The sequence below is a fragment of the Ixodes scapularis genome, unplaced genomic scaffold (assembly GCF_016920785.2).
Source record: "Ixodes scapularis isolate PalLabHiFi unplaced genomic scaffold, ASM1692078v2 PGA_scaffold4__175_contigs__length_147842914, whole genome shotgun sequence".
NCBI lineage: Eukaryota > Metazoa > Arthropoda > Arachnida > Ixodida > Ixodidae > Ixodes > Ixodes scapularis.
This window is the reverse complement of record NW_024609879.1, coordinates 97,694,583-97,713,919: the sequence shown is the minus strand read 5'-3', so window position 1 is coordinate 97,713,919 and position 19,337 is coordinate 97,694,583. Positions and strand designations below refer to the sequence as shown.

General features: G+C 47.0%; 1 protein-coding gene across 1 annotated transcript; it reads right to left on the bottom strand.

Annotated features, from left to right (window-relative positions):
* Positions 1 to 11,821: 11,821 nt before the first annotated feature.
* On the bottom strand, positions 11,822 to 17,728 carry LOC8042377 (sulfotransferase family cytosolic 1B member 1). The gene is made up of 2 exons (XM_029982946.4): positions 17,603 to 17,728; positions 11,822 to 12,622 (listed from the first exon to the last, which is right to left on the bottom strand). Exons 1-2 carry the CDS (start codon positions 17,726 to 17,728, stop codon positions 11,822 to 11,824), a joined length of 927 nt encoding a protein of 308 aa, XP_029838806.2.
* Positions 17,729 to 19,337: the final 1,609 nt, after the last annotated feature.

Genomic DNA, 19,337 nt, shown 5'->3' with positions numbered 1-19,337 from the left:
GACACAATGCGTTAAGGTCTTGCTTCAACTGCCTTCCGCGAGCTCGGGCTTGGAAGGTGATGTTACTGGCCCTTCCTACCGCGGCCAACTTAACTCCCTCTTTGAATCCTTCCCAGGCCTCCCTGATACAAGTCTCTTTTTCGGCCACACCCCGCAACAGCTCAGCGACAGTGGTTGCGAAAAGTTTATCATTTAAAAGTGCTTGGTTTAATTTCCAAAGCTGTCAGTTAAAACGAGACGCTCTGCTTTCTTTCCTGCCAATTTTACGCTTACGAGGCAGTGGTCAGTAAAAAAAATGGGTTGGACACGGTAGCCATACACAGTGCGCAGTACGTCAACTGCAACAAAAATACGATCTAAACGAGCGTGGGACGTATTTTGAAAATGCGTATACCTTACGACACTTCTTATGGTGCATAAGGCACCGACGTCCTCGAGCCCACACACATTTACGATTTCTTTCAAAAGTCTCGAACTGCTGTCACCACTCGTGGTCGCTCCAGTACTATCCCGCTCGACACAGCCACAATTAGAATCACCCATTCATAGGACCACTTTGTCACACTCCAGATAATTACGTAGAAACTGAAAAAGATTTCTCTATTCTTCGTGTTATTGGGAGCGTAGATACATATCACTCGCCACTGGACATCTGACAGCGTGAGATCACAAGAAATGAACCGCCCGCACTCATCGATAACAACTTGCAAGTTTTCATAGTTCACGGACTTCCTTAAAAAAAGAAAACAGCCCCCCGACCGACCCGTGGCATGACTAGCGGCAACTTCATATCGCCGGAGATAAGGCCTCAGCGCTCTCTCAATGTTCTTTTCTGTCTGCAATTTAGTTTCTTGCACCGCAAGAAAGTCCGGCTGCTCGTCCTCTACCAGACGCTGCAGCTGGTACTGCTTCCTCGACGAGGCCAACCCACGGACGTTTAAAGTGGCGAAACTAAGAGACATATTACTATCACGGTGCTAAAATAGAGAGAAGGCTATGCTACGATACAAAAAGCCGCTTAACTCTAACAGGTAAACACATACAAAAAATACAACACTCTTACTTGTACTAGGCCGCCTAAACAATATTACTCAGCCGCAGTACAGTTCCTTCACTATGGAGCCTTTGGCACGTGGCCCTCCGGTGGTCCTTGAGGGGGGGCGTGGTGTCGGCCCCTCTGGGAAGCCACCGTCTGCCACTTCTGGAGCACCCTCTCCTGCAGGCTCTGCGGTTGACCGGGCTCCTGGGTTGGTGTCGGTTCCAGGGAACGCTTGGCAGAGCCGCTGACGGCGTCCATCTCGCCGTCGTTCTGGTCGTTCTCCCTTTCAACGGCAGCCAGGGTCGACTCTCGGCGGGCGTAGTCGTGCCCCCGCTCATCCCCCTGGAGGGCCGAAACGCGTGCGACGTCGTCGCCCACCGGTTTCGGGGTGTCCGTGTTATCTGCGAGGAGCTCGGCCGTGGTGGACGTCTCGGGTGGTGGGACGACCACGGTGGTCTCGGCCCGCCCCTGAGGTTGGCTGCCCTCCGAGTTTCCGCCTGCCGCGTCCTCAGCTTCATCTTGGTCCATCAGGAGCTCCGAGGTGTCGTCCTCAGGGCCGCCGTTAGCCACGTCTGCATAGGTTTTTTTGCAGTCGTCGCGTAGGTGTCCGAAACGCCTGCAGCTCTCGCAGCGCGGCACTCGGCACTCCCTACGAATGTGGCCTGTTCGACGGCACCTGAGGCAGAGCGGAGCTCTACTCGGGGCCAGCACCAAGGCTGTGCAGCGAGCCGTAGTTGGTGCGGCAGGTTCTCGAGCGTGACGCCTTCCCTTAGGGTCAGCCTCACGACTCGAGTGGTCGACTGCACACGTTCGAAGCCTCCGACACGCCAGATCTCTCGGGCGACGTCCTCAACCTTGCCATACGGCTCCAGGGCCTTCTTCACGGTTTCGTCCGGAAGGTGAAAAGAAATCCAATGAAGCTTCAGCATCACCTCGGCCTTCTCCGGGTCGACGACGATGCAGCGTCTCCCTTTAGCCTCGAAGGACGTGGCGTTCACCAGTTTCTTCTTGGCCAACGATGTTTTCAGAGTCACCATCCACACGTGCGGCGATTTCGCCTAGTACTCCCGCTTTCTCGAGTCCAGCTTTTAAATCTTCAATGCGATAAGGCCGCGCCGTAATGTCGGCGTGCAGAAAAACAGAATTCAGGGCGTGAACGCCGTTCGGCAGGGGAGGCAGTACGATCCTGTATCCTTGGGAGCCTAACTCAGCAGAAATCCCACGGCTATCAGTGGCCGTTACCGCTCCGACGGAGCTCATCACGATACGTCTTGATAGCTCGGAAGCCAGGCGATGAATCCATTTTAAACCTAATTAAACGATTTCAAATTCACATCTGGTGGATGGTGGGAAAGTTCTCGTGACATCACTTGTGGCATAGGAGCAGCGCCGTTCTGCGGCAATACGGCGTGCCGGCAGAATTAGCCTGGGCCTGAACGTGTTTGCAAAACCTTGGCGGAGAAAGCCAAAGCGTAGTTTGCCACAGTGAGCTCGTTCTCGTTGCGGCTCTTTGCACGACACGACCCGAGCATGCTTCTGGCACGGCCGATATTAGTTGCTGCGAGTTGCGAGCCGACGTTAAAAAATATATGTTTGAACTACGAGAGTGTCAGCAAATACCTGTTCACACTCGGAGCGGACACGCGCGTTTGATCGAAGTGCTGGATTCGCTCTGTTAGACCGCGTTTCGGTAAGCGCTTCTGGACCGATCTTTTACGATTGCAACTCGATACTGAATGACACTCGGCAAAGAAAGGTTGGACCGACGTCGCATAGCTCCCACGAACTGCTATAGCTCGACAGTGACGTAGCGTCGTGTCAGAATAAAAATGGCATACTAATAACAAGGTGTACATACCGTGTTGCGAAGGTAATCCGTGTGGCGTTTATTTCAGCTCTATATCACACAAAACAAGGAGATAGAATCAATGAGAGTCCCTTTTCGACGACAGCGTTTGGCACCGCTGTCTCGGAAAACAAGGAGATCGAGATGACAAGGGGAAAAGATTGACCTCTGAAATTTAGCTCAGGGATCAAACTACTCACCCGGGAAGGATCCACAAGGGTCACGCGGGCATATTCCATTCAGCAGGTCAGCCGGTGATGGGCAGACGGTCTTGGCCAAGGACCGCCGGAGCAACGGTGCGCCGAGTCGGTGTTGCTGCTAGACTGTCGGTACGTTCAGCAAGAAGGCCCGTCTAGCGGTGGAGGAGAACTATAAAGCTGTCAAGCCTAGTGCTTGCCGTGTCAACTCCAGAGCAGTGGGTATGTGCAAAGACCTTGAACTTACAAAACTAGCTAAAACCATTGGGGACTGTAAAATTAACGCCTGTCTGTGTTCTTTTCGGTAAAAACGCACGAAGTGGACGTGCCTTTTAGGACCATTGTCAGCGAGAAAGGGTCGTGGCAGTCGTTGTTAAGCCGGTTTGTTTTGAAGCAGTTGGGGGGCCTGAAAAGTAAGAATTCCTTTGCAACTTCAAATGCGGAAGACGTAACGTCCTACTTTAAACAAACGAAACCCGTCGGGTACATGTTTTCTGTTGACATTGAGGATCTGTTTTATTCAGTGCCTCAGGGGCAGTTATGTGTGTTTGTCCGAGAGTGTATAGACGATAACGGAGTAGTGGCTTTTCAAAACTCGACGGGGGTGTCTGTGGATAACTTCCTGTCTTTGCTGGAGTTTTACCTCAGTTCCACCTTTATTTCTTCTGAAGACCGACTTTACATACAACGCCAGGGCATCTGCATAGGGTCCTGTGGGGCCCCAGTGCTTTGTAATATTTTTTGGCGCACGTTGATCGGAACTTAGCTAACCACTTTTCGATGGTGGTGTCTTAAAGGTTTCTAGATACGTTGACGATTTTCTTAATTCTTGAAAAAAAAACACCTGCTTAGTTATGACGACTCTGTAGATGAGATTTTAACCGCTTTTAGTGTTCATGGGTTGGGCCTGTCCTTTACACATGAGCTTCCAACCCATGACTCACTCCAGTTCCTGTATATAAAACTGATGTTAAGAAGTAATCATTTATGCTTGTGTTATAACCCTCGAGTACAGAAGGGGCTGCTGCCGTATGACTCGGCTCACTCAAAAACTGTTCAGCGAGCTATCGCCTCCCTCTGCTTAGGGTCTGCCCTCATGAAGTCGTGCCCACACTTTATGCACAGAAGCTTCAAAGCTTCAATGATCAGGTAGCCAGGCTGAAGTCTGCCGGTTTCCTCTGCTCAGTCATTACGGCGGTTGCTGAGACGTTGCTCCGGAAGACCAAAGAAAAGCAGAGGACGCGGCCAGAGCCACCACAAAGGAAGTGTAGACCAGATGTGGTGCCGTATATACATAAAGTGTCCCACAACCTCAAGAATGTAGCGAACAGGTACAATGTACCTTTAGTGTTCTCTGCGCCATGCAAGCTTGCGGGCCTTTGTCCGAATATTTCTTCGGGAAGAAAGAAGAGGAGTGGCTGCAACAAAAAGCACGCCCGACAGTTTGTGGATTGTGCCACAGGGTGGTATACGAGATTCCGCTTTCCTGTGCGAAAGTATACATTGGTCAAACTGGACGCTGTGTTAATGACCGCGCACGGGAACATGAATTGTCAATCAGGAATAAAGGCAATGCACACTTGCCAACTCACTATAGGCAGCCGGCAACGGCCAGGCGGCGCCAGCAGGGTGAGAGCGCACGGTTATATCCTATCTCGTTGTAACTTGGCACACGGCGAATGATAAGCCCCACATTGCGTGCCGAAGGCTTTGAAATGCGCGACGTATACGAGCGCAACGCACACACATTGGACCATGACGCAGCGAAAAGCCTGATACTTCCTCGGAGTTGAGGCGCGCTCCGGTGATGCGCAGTCACGTTCCGGTTGGCCCGCCGGGGCCGTAGCTTCCGCTCTACTGGCACGTTACGCGATCACGGCTTCCCGGGATACCCAGTATTTCTTGCTTCAGACACTAGGCTAAGCGGCGCTACCAGAGTAATAGCTCACGTTTGAACACTGCAGCCGCCACTCCCAGGGGTACCCAATAATTCTTGCTTCAGTCGCTAGATGGCGCCAAACCAAACAGCATTGCAGGTTGCCTATGCCGACTGTGGGTGTGATGCGCGATTTCAAGACATCAGGATCTTGGGTAGAAGGAAAGATAGGACAACCAGAGAATTGATGGAAGTTTTTTTTTTTTTTATTTAAGGAAGGGACGTGACTTTGTTGGCGAAGAAAGGGTAAAAGCACAGGCAAGCTGGTGAAGAACTTCCATCGTAAACCGGAGACACGGAAAAATAAAAAAACGGACAAAACAACAACAAGTCTCAAACACAGCTTCTAGTTTATTTGAACACCTCCGCTCTTATATATACACAACAACCCTCCACTCCAAAGGTCGACACACCTCCTCTCCACTCCATCAACGACATCTCAAACTGAACCAATGACACATGCTACCTCCCTTCCTTTCATACCAACCAAAAACTTACCCCTTTCCAATCCATGAAACAGGTACTCAACCCTGCTAACAAAAAAAAACACCCCCCCCCCCCCCAAAAAAAAAAAAAAAAGATAGATTTTTCGGAACCGACCAGCCACAGCTGATAACAGGCCTATCGAACAGACACGGTGTTAACATTCAAACACCCCTCAAAAAAAAAAAAAAAAATTAGAGGCATAGAAAGCGTTTCAATTCACTTCCGAAACCCAAGGACGGTGTGCTGACACAATTGCCACGCTCCAAAATACATAAAGTCTCCCTCACAACTCTCCTACCATTTTCTTTCTCTTTACGCAATACCTGGGTATCCTCCCACTCCGGCTGACAGTGATTGCAGTCTACAACACGTTTAGCTATTTCTGAATACTGCGCATTGTCTTTTACCGCCCTTTTATGTTCCAGCAACCTATCATTCAAACAGCGACCAGTTTGGCCTAGATAAGACAATCCAATCTACATAAGACAATCCATTCCAAGATAGTCGTTATCAAACCAGTGGTTTGATAACGACTATCTTGGAATGTGTATTGGTGGGTGACTTTTCTATCTGTTTTTCCGTTTCCTTTTTTCTTCTGTGTAGCGTGCTGCGCATGCTCTTTCTGGAGTTTCGTGGTCGATCGAGCACGAATAAACTAATAGAAAGTTTGCGCTTGCCCGTGTCTACTCGCTTGTGATTGTCCCTTGTGTAGCGCAAAGAAACCCTCTAGACTGCGTCATGAACCAACTAGCCCAACAACAAGTTTTAAAAGGCCTACTATATTTTGCCGAGCTCGCTTGGTCGGTAGAATCGTAGCCGTCGTAGCTCTTCTCGAATGTTTTGCGGATCCTGCGTTCTTGATCGTCGTGGTCTGTTTCAAGTACTGTTTCCTTTTTTTCTTGCTGGTTGAAGTCGGGGCGCACGAGAAGAGCACGTAGAAAAATAAATGTCCGTTGGTCGTCGCTACCAAGTAGCTGAGCGACGCTGTCGGCCATGTTGATTTGATCGTAAAAAGTGCGTAAGACAGCTGCGGAGCTGTCGTAGGATTCTGTCGTAACCTGCGCAAGAGTTACGACAATTTCGTTTCGAGAATAAGGGTTTTCGCAAATTTGTCATACGCACTTTTTTCGTCGTAAGTTCGCTTTGAGAATCCAGTCTCAGAGCTGGTTTTGTCAGTGGTGCCGTGGTTGCCGACTTGCCGTGGTGCAGCGTGCGTGCAGCCCTTACACATCTCAAACGGCCACGTTGTCACAGGTCATAAATCGTCGGCGCGCCACCACGTAGCAACGCTCGTAACCACAACATCCACGCCGTAGCCTTTCCCGTCTGGCACAAGTGACGTCGCGAATGCGCCCAATATCCCAAGACGCATCGCGCTCTCCGATGGCTGATTTTTGAGCACGCGCCCAATCAGGTCCCTCAGGGTCAAAAGTCAAATTTGGGGGTTTACGTGCCAAACCTAAGAACGGGCATCTAGCACGCCCCAGCGGAGGACTGAGGATTAATTTCGACCACCTGGGGATCTTTTGGGTGAAAAATATAGCCATCCGTTCAAAATACGAACGCGCGATTATGATTTACGGATATCATTGATCATATTAAACCTATTTCTGACCACAATAGGTCTATTTCAAGTTTCGCTTCAGTATCCCATTAAACGAAGAAGAGGTGCCGACAAACATTTTCGCAATGCTGGATAGAACAAGAGGGGAAAAATACAAATCTGAAAGTAAGAAACGGTGATTTCATGCGGAAGGACAAACAGAAGTTGCAAAGATGTTTGCAGCCGTTTACAGTGAGTTATTTCGAAGAGAAGGTATCGATAATAACATGACCGATAGTTTTCTCAGCGATCTGCCGCAAGTGTCAGAGGAGCATAAGGGCCGCATAGATCAACCGATCAGTACAGCAGAAGTCAACTGGGCAATCAAGAATCTGCCAGCAAACAAGGCCCCGGGTCCAGACGGAATAGGCTCTGAGTTTTATAAGATGTTTATAATCCTTCTATGTCCCATTCTGCTGACAGTGTTTCAAGACATACAATAAAGACAGCTACTTCCCCCGTCGATGAAAGAGAGGTTCACTGTTTTGATTCCAAAAGTACCAACCTGCGGAAAAATTCCCGAAGTAACAAACTTCCGTCCTATAAGTTTGTTAAGCACAGACTACAAGATACTGGCGAAAATATTGGCACGGCGTCTGGACATTGGACTGAAAAACGTCATCGAAGAGCACCAAACCTATGACTTGAAAGGACGGTCCATTTATCGCAACCTTCACGTCATGCGATTTGTCTGTGAAGCGACAGCCGAAGGCCATCAACCATTAGCGGTGCTGCAGACGGATCTCAGTCAAGCGTTTGATCGAGTGTCCCACGAGTTTCTCATGAAGGTTTTGGACCGATGTGGGGTGGGCGAAGTGATGAGAGATTCGATAGCGCTGTGCTACAAAAGCATCACCACGCGGATTTTAATAAATGGGAAGAAAGGAAAGCCAGTTTGGGTTCAGCGTTCTGTCCGGCAAGGCTGAACCATGTCACCGATCTTGTTCGCTCTACAGCTGGAGCCACTGAGCCTCAAGGTGCAGCGCAACAAGTCAATCTGCGGCCTCAACCTGGAGAAAGCATGTGTAAAACTTCTGGCGTTCGTAGACGATGTTTCTTTTATATGCTTTTCAAAGCTAGAAATCAAACAGTCTTAGATGAACTAGAAAGCTACGGTCGGTGTTCCGGAGCAAGACTCAACAAGAACAAGTCGAAAGGGAGCTGGCTCGGAGAGTAGGCCACAAAGCCATCGGAGTTCATGGGCGTCAAATGGTCTAGAGGCGTGGGAAAGTACCTCGGCGTGCCCACGGATCTGTCAGTACCTACGTCACAACAGTGGAAGCAGAAACTGGCGACCCATCCCAGTAAAACTTTCTTCCTGCACAGCAAGACGTTTGTCAATGTTCTCCAAAAGCTATGTCTGCAACGCGGTGTCATACCCTGCGATCCTGTATGTGGCGCGAGTGGTTTGTTGCGGCGCAGGCACAGTGAACGCCATCCACAGACATTGGGTCACGTTCATTTGGCAATCGCGAATGAAAAAGATGCGAAGGAGCAACCTGTTTTAGAGTCTTGAAAGTAGTGGCTTCGGGCTCGTGAATGTGACCCTCAAACTTTATGTGCAGCGCTTTCTATTCTTTAGAGATCAAACAGATCCAATTTTTACGACCGCATTCCTCTGCTTAGGATATGAAAACCTGCAACAATGGATGGTGAGCACCACGAGTCGGGCGACCACGTCGAGGCATCTCAGATATTACAAGGAAGTTGCTGACTCAATCAGGTTCTTCTTGGTTCACTTCTCTTGGGAGTATCTTTTGACAGTGAAACGGAAGACACTTTACTGGGACACTGTCTTAGCGGTTTTGCCAGTGCCATTGTACCGACAGCGCGTCAACGCTCCCAACTCATACGATGTCTTTAAGCAGCAGAGAAAGCTGCCTGTGCCTAAAAGCAGCAAAGATTTCTTTGTTCGTTTTCATGTTGAAGCTCTCCCTGTGAAAGTGTGGCTTGATAAGAAAGGATTCTTTGTTCTGTGGTTGTTAAACTGCGCTTTGTGCGGGGCGACTGAAACCTTACATCATCTGTTTGTGGAGTGTAGCAACCAGGGTTGTAAAGTACCTAGGTACAAGTAACTGGAATTCGGTATCTATGTACTTTTGTTCTACCTGAGGTACAAACCTAGGTACTTTAATTTCTCGGTATTTGTATTTTTATCTTAGGTACATTTTCCAGTAACTTGTAGCTAAATGAAGTTACTCCTTACAAGTACTTTTCTACTCCCTTCGTCAAAATGGTTGAAACTATAAATCTTGAACTATTAACACACTACCACGTGCCGTGATTAACATTGAGTTGGATGCGGCATTGGAGGCACTGACTTGATGGAACGACGTTATAGCGAACGACCTATGATGTTTCATTGAACGACACACTTTAGTGAATGTAGGTGCTCATTTGAGCGAACGGTGGATTAGCGATGCCGTTCTAGCGACACCAATTTATTTAATCGCTTCGGAAATCCAGAGAAAATAGCGACCTGCTTCCTTCATCTCAAACTGAAATCGACTTCATTGCGTGTTTGGAAGGAGTTAGCCTGAACGATGTGCGCAGTTTCTGTTGCACGTATCTTGTCCTGGTGGTGGAACTGTTCTGCCATAAATACAATATAAAATATAATTGCAAATAAATTATAATTACAATCATAAAGCAATGTATCATTGCGTATATAATACAGTTTCCACTCAATAAATCAGTCTCAAATTTTGCAGTTATCAAAACTAAGAAAGTTCCCAAAAAAAAACAAAAAAACTCATTCTTCCTTTGACTAACGAAAGAAAAAAAAATAAACGAGGAAGCCTAAAGCCTTTCGCTCGTCGTCGCGAAAGTTAGGTGCATACGCAGTCGACTCATGCGTTTCTTCATGCGGCCGACGTCTTCTGGGCCCGTCGGCGTCAGCACCGGCTCTGAGGGCAAGAACGTCAATAAGCGAGTTTCGGCGGTTTCGGTGTGACATGGTAAGCAGTGGAAGCCGTGGCCCCGGTGAGCCAATTAGAGCGTGAGGACAAGGCACGTGAGGACTCAACACCGATGTGGACATCGCATTGACACCAATAAAGCACACTTATCGAACTCGTTTTTGAGTGTATCCTAAGTATAAAAAGCTCTACTTCCAATATATTTTGACAAATTTGGACAAACAAATAGGTAAAGACAGTATCTTTAAAGTAACTGTACCTCTACCTAGATACATCTTTAAGCAAGTACCTAGGTGCGTACCTAAGTTCCTTTTCGTATGAGTAACTGTAACTGTATCTTAGGTACACTTTTTAAGTAACTTTTACAACCCTGGTAGCAACGCTTACCTTTTTTGGGCGGAACTGAAGTGCCTCTTTACTGTAGAGTTTGAAATTGTCTGGAACGTGTTCAAATGGTTGTGTCTTGAGAGCGAGGAGCACTCTCCAATTGTGCTGCGTGTTTTAGTGGTGCTCGGACTGCACGCGATTTGGCGATCCCGAATGGCATATCTCGAGTGCGACATCCATGCCAAGCGAACATGGTGGTATTTTGCGGCCAAGTTGAGGTGGACTCTCAGTGTTGCGGCAAAAAGATTTTCAGAGGACAAGGAGCAGTCCGACTTAATCAAAAAACCTCTCCAGAAATAGTGTATGTGAAATGTTAGCGTATAAAGATATAACGTTCAGGCTGCTCATATTCTAACGGAAAAACAGCCGGCGTGTCGGCTGTCTGGTTTTGTTCGAAATAAGTTTCCGAACGCTCAATAAACTTGCTGTTAAAAAAGAAAAAAGAAGGATCGGTGTTCGAGTGGTCTAGCGCACACCAGCTCGGAGCACGTACAGCGAAAGCTCGCGCTGCAGAACCCTGGATACTGGGTTCAATCCCCGCCCCTACCCGTTTCGATCTGGATGAGCGTCGTACCGGCGTGCGGTCGTATATGACTACTGGGTGATGCACAATAAAGACCCCAGGCTAGCGGTTGTACCGCACTGGCTAAATTGCTCATCTACAGCTGGGAGACTCGTCGCCCTTGGAGGCAGACCAAGTTCTAGGCTGTATAAACATACACACAACCCAATTTTTGGTCCCGTGGTACACTCTATTTCACCTTTTGATGTACCGGAGGAAAAGCTGCAAGCGCGAGCTCCTTGCTCTGCATGGGGCACATCTCGGCGTCACAAGCTCTCTCGCATTAAGGGCAGCTGCCAACGCTATGAGCTCGCGCTTCTAGTCTTCGCTGCGGTACAACATAAGGTGAAACAAAGTATAATAGGCCGATTTTACCAGCCAGTTTGACCAAGCCACCGCTGTCGCAATGCATCGGACACTTTAGTGTTCCTGTACGTGCGACAAGCCCGCTGGAGCTCTGCGCGTGTGGAGCACGAGAGGGCACGAGCCCTGGCATGCACGGCCTCCTGCCTGTTGTGAACTACGTTATGGCGGCGTCACGCATGCGCCGAACGCTTAGTGAGATCGTTCTATTAAATGGTTTAAAAAGCGCGAACAAAGCCAGGACAATGAAGACACGACCGAGTGACGTAACTTCATCCTACGTGGTCCCGTGATGTGATAATGCCTAGTCGCGGTATCACATGGTGTCAATCTCCCCAATAAATTCAGCGGGGAAATACACGGACAGACGCACAAATATTTGGGATTAGGCAGTTTCCTTAAAATATTATTTCATGATTTGAAAACGGGGCTATCGTGTTAGTGCTCTCGGAAGGGCTTCGTTTGTCCCAAAGACCTTGGATCATCAGTCATGTTTCCAAAGATCCATTACATCCGATCCCTTAGTCCGCTGGATGATGGTAGCCCGCATTTTCTCCAAGTTTTCGGGAGTGAAGTGCTGTTTCCAATCTCCAACGATACCTTTTCGGATGATGTGAACGTCGCTCGTCCCGCAAGACTTCTGGTTTTCAATGACAGTGGCAGGCTGGAGATGTGGCGAGTTCTTTGCAAGGACCTTGAGGCCTTCCTTAGGATTCGTCCTCAAGATGTCCTTCATGAAACCTACGGTACTTCTGTCTAAAACTCGCTGAAACACGTCATCGTTTTCTTCCAGCGCTTTTCCGTTGTCTTCGCCCAAAAAGTAGGCCAGTCTGAGAACAACCTCCGCTTTGTTTCTTTGGAGGTCCTCGTACGTGACGAAAAACACGTTCCGATCCCTTCTGTGGTCGTAGCCTGAGATTACGTGATCAAAGTAGTCACCGAAGCCCACCTGCGCGTCTATAAAGGCGTCTAAAAAGTCGTCAAAGGTTCCATCCGCGAATTTGCATGGTGGACAGTCACGAATCAGATGGTAGCACGAGACGCAAGTGTCCCAAGGGTTGCGAGCCACGTAGATGTATTTGGCCTTCTCGCTGATCCAAAGTTGGTTCATGGGGAAGTGGGTCCTTAGAAGTCGGGGAAATGATTGAGTTTCCTTCAGTTCTTGGACTTCGAGGAAAGGTGCCCTCTCCATGAATTCCACGAAGGTTTTTACCGACTCTCCCCTAGATAAAATTAGCTGGATGATCTGCTGAACCCAGTGTGTCCCGGATCTCGGATACGAAACCTGAAAAAGAAAACAAAAAAAAAACAGTATTAGAGATATAATGCCTGTTCACACACTTGCGTTTGCTTACGCACATTTCTTGTGATCTCTTACGACGAAAGAACACACTGGCACGATTGCGGCAACTAAGAGATGATTCTAGAAATGCTTTTCACTCGAGGAATGTTTTTGCGTATTTGGCGTGAACGAATGTACTGAAAAGACCGATTTCACCATCAAGTTTTGCTAAGCGGCCGCTGCCGTGATGTATCGTGGAACTTTTAGTCCCTGCGCAGCGGGGCTGGTGCGGTCGCGGGCGGAGATGCCGTGAAAATTTAGCTGACGGCCAGCCCGCACGGACGCTTCGTTAGAAGTGTTGCTCCGTCGAACTGTTTTACTTTTGCTCCCCCGTTTTGGTGGGTTTCACGTCTTGCGACCCTGGTTGCAGCCACAACAGCACCAGGCACAATAGTGCCGAATGCTGTTGTAATTTTGGAGGGAAGTGCTTTTAATGATAAGGTCTTGATGCCTTGTCAAAGAATTTTGAGCCCTTAAAAACTAGGCCTTCGGGTAGACTGCGCTCGAGGGCAAAGGAACCTTGTTCTTCCTTGAACCTGACCTGTCTCAAGAACGTCATTGGTAGTCCTGCCATAGAGTATTTTTCTGTGTTCTTTACCGCAAAGACTCACAAGTATGGAGTTCCCTTCAGGAGCATCATTTCAGAAATTGGCTGTTGGCAAAAGCCTCTGGGTCGTTATCTACAAAGACATTTGTCTAATATCATCCTTCCTCAGCCTTTCAAAGTCCAAAACTCTCGAATTGATCCCCCGCTTCGATTCGCTTCATTTTTGTTCCATTCCGCACTAAGCTATGTCTTTCGAGATTGAGGATATATATTACAGCCTAGAACCAAAACTCATCTTAGATTCTGTGACTGATGCAATCCATGAACACGGAATTTGCGACTTTCAAAATTCCTCCGGTGTTTCGGTTGAGGGCTTCATCGACCTGATAGATCCTTATTCACAGCCCACTTTGGTAGAATACGAAGGAAATAGTTACAGACAAAGAAGGGAGTTTGTATAGGCTCTTGCCTTGTACCTGTCCTTAGTGAAATATTTCTTCTTTTTGTTGACAGGGCTATCAACGATCAGTTGGAAAAGTCCTTCGAGGGTCGTCTAGTTTTTAGGTATGTTGATGATTACTTGGTCATTTATCCAGACGCTGTGCCCGCTGACAGCATCTTTGAAGTTTTCAGAAACTGTGCGGTGGGACTAACTTTTACCCGGGAAAATCCTTCAGTGGAAGGATTACAATTCGTGGATTTACGATCGCATCCTCATTCCTCAGGTGTTTACTGGGCCTTCCAGTAGAGGTCAGAGAAGCCAGTCCTCCCTTTCAACAGTGCTCACTCCGAGTCAGTTAAGCATGGCATAGTAAGGTCACTTTTCAAGTCCTCATTCTCCAAGTCGTGCACGCATTTGTCCGAGAGTAGCCTCAAGTTGCAGCAGCAGAGGTTAGGAAAAGCAGGCTTTCCTGATGACCTACTTCGTTCCACCCTTGAGAGGTTCCTTATCAAACCACAACTTCCGCAAACTGTTTCCAAAAAGAAAGGTCGTTTCGCTGTGATTTCCTACACACAATTCCGCGCACCGTTTAACTTCTATCGCGTCCAAGTTCGACACGAGTGTGGTGTTTTTCTTATCGTATGCGCCTCAAACAGATGTGCAAAAAGGTTAATGGGAGCGACAGTCCCAGAGGGTGCTATGTAAAGCATGCCAAAAAGTTGGTAGAATGCGAAGAAAGAAAGGTTTATTCAATCTCACTAAGCTGTGGCAGGCAGTACATTGGACAGACTTGGAGATGCGTGAACCATCGGCTCAGAGAACACAACTTGGAAGCATCAAAGGTTTCAAATGAGTCGTATCACCCCATTGTCATTCACAGCCGCACATGCGACGACTGTAGTCCTCATTTTTCTGATACTAAAATACTGGGCGGGCGCAACAACAGATTTGGGAGAAAAATCATTGAATCATTTGCCATGGGGACTGTAAACAACAACATTTCTGCACCTCCAATATCATTGACAAAAACAGAGGGCGAATTCCTAACACCAGAGACGACTAGACTACTGACACCTCGTCGTGACGCTACAGCTTTTTAAACTCTCATATTTAAAGGACATTTACCCTTTTGGACTGCAAACAACAATAATTCTACACCTTCATTATCATTGACAATGACAAAGGTCGAATTCTAAGTAATTAGAGATAACTAGATTAGTGATACCTCTTCGTGACGCCAGCGCTTTTCGAACTTTTATATTTAGTGAATTTCCTTTCCTTTATAAATATTATCTCCTTACTTTCTTTGAGACCGTTGAGACCCTTGGGGGCGGTTTTATCGTTGTGCCATTCTACAGGGTGATTAAAGGGTAGGCCAGGCTCTTTAAATCGACCGCAAAATTCGGTTTTGTGCAGCGTTGCCTACAGATGGTGCTTTTTGTTTGTAGAATTTGCAAAGAGCGAACTTACCTGAGCAAAAAGTAAAGAAAGAAAAAGGCTTAGCTCCTATGGAAACGCAGCGACGCCACCGGTCTTCAAACAACACGGCGGTCGCGACGCCAACTGCCGCCAACGAAGGAACATACGACGCCGAGAACCGGCGACTTAAGCAGACAAGGAGCGCTACAGTTCCTTGTTACCGCGCCTTTTTTTATGCGGCTGTCGCCGCGCCGCTTTTGAGTCGAAAAGATTGTCTGCTAAAGACGCTGGCTCTCGGCGCCGTATGCTCGTTCGTTGGCGGCGTTCGTTGCGCCATCTCTTGTCTCCCGTGCGAAACGGCGCCGTGTTGTTTGAAAACCGGTGGCGTCGCTGCGTTTCCATAGAAGCTAAGCCTTTTTCTTTCTTTACTTCTTCTTCAGGTAAGTCCGCTCTTAGCAAAGTTTACAAAAAAAAAAAAAAGCACCATCTGTGAACAACGCTGCACAAAGTCGTAGCGCGATAGGTTAAGAAACCGAATTTTTCGGTCGATTTAAAGAGCCTGGCCTTCCTTTGAACCACCCAGTATGTTGTTGCTAAATGAAAGATGTCCTGTTCCCGTCCTCGTCCTCGCTGTTTTATACTTTCATATTTTGTATGTAGAGAGGGGTCAGGCGATGAAAGAGAAGCGGTCGGTTGGTCTCCCGAGAGCGTAGCTCCTGTTGCGCTGTCATCTTAGGTTCCTTCGGAGAAAGATCTCCTTTACCTCCAGCCCTGGACTTCACTCACGAGCATGCGTGCGTCCCTAGCTGAGAACCTGCTTTAGCAAGCGCGCAAGAGCAAGGGGACTCTGGTACTAGTTCAGTCGAGTTCAGCGAATGCTCAAGGTTCAAGCGTTTCTTCCCCTGCTCAGGAACCACAACATATCTGGCGCTTCTCTTTGTCCATGGAAGACATTCGTTTCTTCTTCCGACCTGCGAGAATAATGGCCGGGATAATTTTTACGTACCTGGATGTAGTGTTGTGCGAATATTCGAATTTTCGAATAGTAGTTTCGAATATTACGCTATTCGATATTCGATTCAAGAGCAGTTGTAATATTCGTGCTTTTCGAAGTGTTGGCAACCTCGAGTCGCATGTTTGTTTACTGTCTAAAACTACTTAAGGAACAATTTCTAAGATCAAAAATATACTCACACGTTCGGCAAAACGGTACAAATATTATCGTGGGAACTCTTAAATATATTCATTGTAGTCATTTAATCAGCTTTGTTTAAAAAAACAGGCAAAAGAAACCGATCAATGAGCTCAGCAACGCCTCCGCCATCTTTGCCAATTTTGGCGCCCTGTATTCCAACAAATAACTCAAACAGAAATTAATTAAGGTCTCATTTTCACAAACCAGCCCACTTAATAATTGCATGTCTGCAAAAATTATCTTGCATGCCACTTTGCGGCCAAGATTTTTGAACAGCAAGTATTCGATGTTCGATTCGAAAATATTCGGCCAAAATCACTATTCGCTTCGAATTCGATTCGAAATCAAAATCCACTATTCGCACAACCCTACCTGGATGCCTTTTTGTGCGCTCATTCCTATTCCTATTCTGACAAGCGAAAGGGGCCAATTATCGTAATTTCTAATTCCATATCTTGATGACGCGTCGAGCCAAGAAAGAAAAATCAAGCGCCGTAAAACAAAAAGGGGTGATTGCAGAGTGGGGTGTGTAATAGGGGGTCGGGAGGGGGGGGGGGGGAGAGGGGAAAGCAAAATGTTTCGGAGCGTGGACTTACCCAGGAACATACATTCCCCCCCCCCCCCCCCCCCCCCCCCCCTCCCGGCTACGCCCCTGGCTATAATTGCGTTCAATTTCAATTTTAAGAACTCTGCCTTCGAGGCTCGGGAGAAGTTTTTTGAAGGAGAAAAATGTATGCTCTAATTATAATTACTCTGGTACTATCACTAAGCTCGGCTTCGCTGACAGTCCTTGTTTTCTTGAGCTTGGAGAGGCAATATGTCAATATACTTGAGCGCAATCTTGAACAAAAATATAGTATAAGATAAAACTGCATGGTTCGTCACATGCATCAGCCGAGTTTACTGCTTTGCCATTCCTCGGAAAACAACCTGGAAATTTATAACCTAATTTCATCATGACATCTACCCGACATATTGATACTCTTCAGCTTTGATTCTTCGATAGCAAATAAATCAGTGGCGAGTGGTGGCTTAGAAAACAACATTATATTGTGTATAGTAGCACATGCAATGATTAGAAATACATGATTTCGGCGCAAATGTTATTGACGCAAGAAGCACTGCCGAGATATATCTCTCGAAAAAATTGTACATGACCTTGGCGACAGTCGACATCTACGTAAATGATCTATGAAGGCTATAGGCAGGTTCATGAAAAAGGCACGGGGTTACTTATGATTAAGAACAGTTAGCAGGCTTATGACCCCTAAACAAAAAGTTAGCTCAATTAAAATTTGGTGACAGATAAAAAAATATTACCTGAATAATATCGCCGTCTTGCGGTTCGAAGTTTGGGACTTGCCGGTAAAGGGTCGGGCTGTAATAGAGGCAGCAGAGTTGGCCATCGATATCTTGAGTTGATGGGACTCGTCTTGCGGTGCACATGTTTACACGGCTTGCTAGGACAAAATGATTCAACCTGAAAACACCAGAAACAAGCGCAAGAGTAAGCACAGGCAGAACGCCAGAGAAATCCCTAACTTGGAGGAAACTTGGAAATACTAGTGGCCTCTATTAGGTCGTGGTTTTACTCCAAGGCTCTAGTTAGTGCGTTAGATAACGTACCATACCAACTTGCCCAACAATCAGCACTTGTCAATCTAGTTAGTGCCATAGTACATTTCTTTGGGGTCTCGATGACCTTTCTCTGGCTCGGAGCACATTTAACAAAGTACCAGACTTGAGACTCAGTTTGAAAAGTTTACGACAAAAAGCACTTTTTTATTAAAAGGCGAACCTCACAGAAACCCCATCTGTTTAAAGAGCATTTTGAGGTGATTTTTTGTACGTGCTGCGGCGCCTGTCGCGGCTAGGCTGCCTTCATGTGCGCCGTGTTTAGGGTTCTGACATCTGGCCATTTTGTTTGAACAATTTTTCCTTTTTTTTTATGAAGCGCGGGAAAGAGCGTGTCCCTGAATGCGTTCGTGGCCAACGTAGTAACGTTGCTCGTGGCGCTAACTGTTCTACGGCGACCTTTTTTTTTTTTTTACGATTTCTTCGTATTTTCCCAGTGAGCGCGTGCTGTCCGCATAGGGTACTACAAAGGGTGGCATCACACTAAACATACCATAAACAGGAGGATGTTGAGGCACAATGTACTCTGTTTCCCCTTGTGTTGTATTGCAGGAAAGGCTACAAGCGCGAGCTCCTTGTTCTATGGCACACCTCGGTGGCATAAGCTCTCGTGCACCAAGGGCAGCTGCCAACGCTATGAGCTCGCGCTTCTAGCCTTCGCTGTGGTACAACATAAGGTGAAACGGAGTATAGTCTCGGCTGAAGTAAAAGCAGTTTGGACAGTCTGCACCTGCAGGCTGATTTTGTAAGACACTGACTGCTATAAGAATATTAAAAGCGTTGGTTTAAATCATCCGCCTTCTTTTCCATAAGACGTCAACTAAGAAAAAAAAATATTTTTTTTTTTATTACGTGAACACGTCTAGAAAGAAACCAAAATGCACACTGATGACGACCTGAATTATTAAAGCTCAAATCGTTGCACGCAAGCCAGCACCTTGCTTCGCACTTGAAGAGAACGCTACCATCTAAAGTGCTCAGATAGAGCTGTCACTTCACAGCGCACAAACATAACACACTATGAAAAATAAATACACACAAAGAAATAACGCTGACGCAGCGCTGACTGTCATCTCTGGTGGGCGGTTTCATTTGGATTCAGGCAACGAGTGGCAGCCGTATTTTTTATTTTGATTCTAATTTTTATATTTCGTGGAGCATGTTCCAGGAATAACAATCCTTTTTATTTTAATGTCCTGCCATGTTTAGTTTCTGAGAAAAAAAGACCTAAAAAAAAGCGGGAAAGAACGACGAGGTTTCGACGATTGTCGTGTGTGGCGTTTTTTGAATTACTCTCAATCTCAAAGTGTTCAAAAAAGAGCGTCTATATTTTTTTAGAGTGATATATATGCAAGTAGGTAAGACGACATTAAAACTACTGTTTATTATTCGTCGCTCCAATCTTTGTAATTATCCCCAA

Coding starts and splice junctions, on each gene's coding strand:
- LOC8042377 (XM_029982946.4), bottom strand. CDS start 17,728: ATGTGCACCGCAAGACGAGTCCCATCAACTCAAGATATCGATGGCCAA. Junction 12,623..17,602: donor AAGACGGCGATATTATTCAG/GTAATATTTTTT, acceptor TTTCTTTTTCAG/GTTTCGTATCCGAGATCCGG.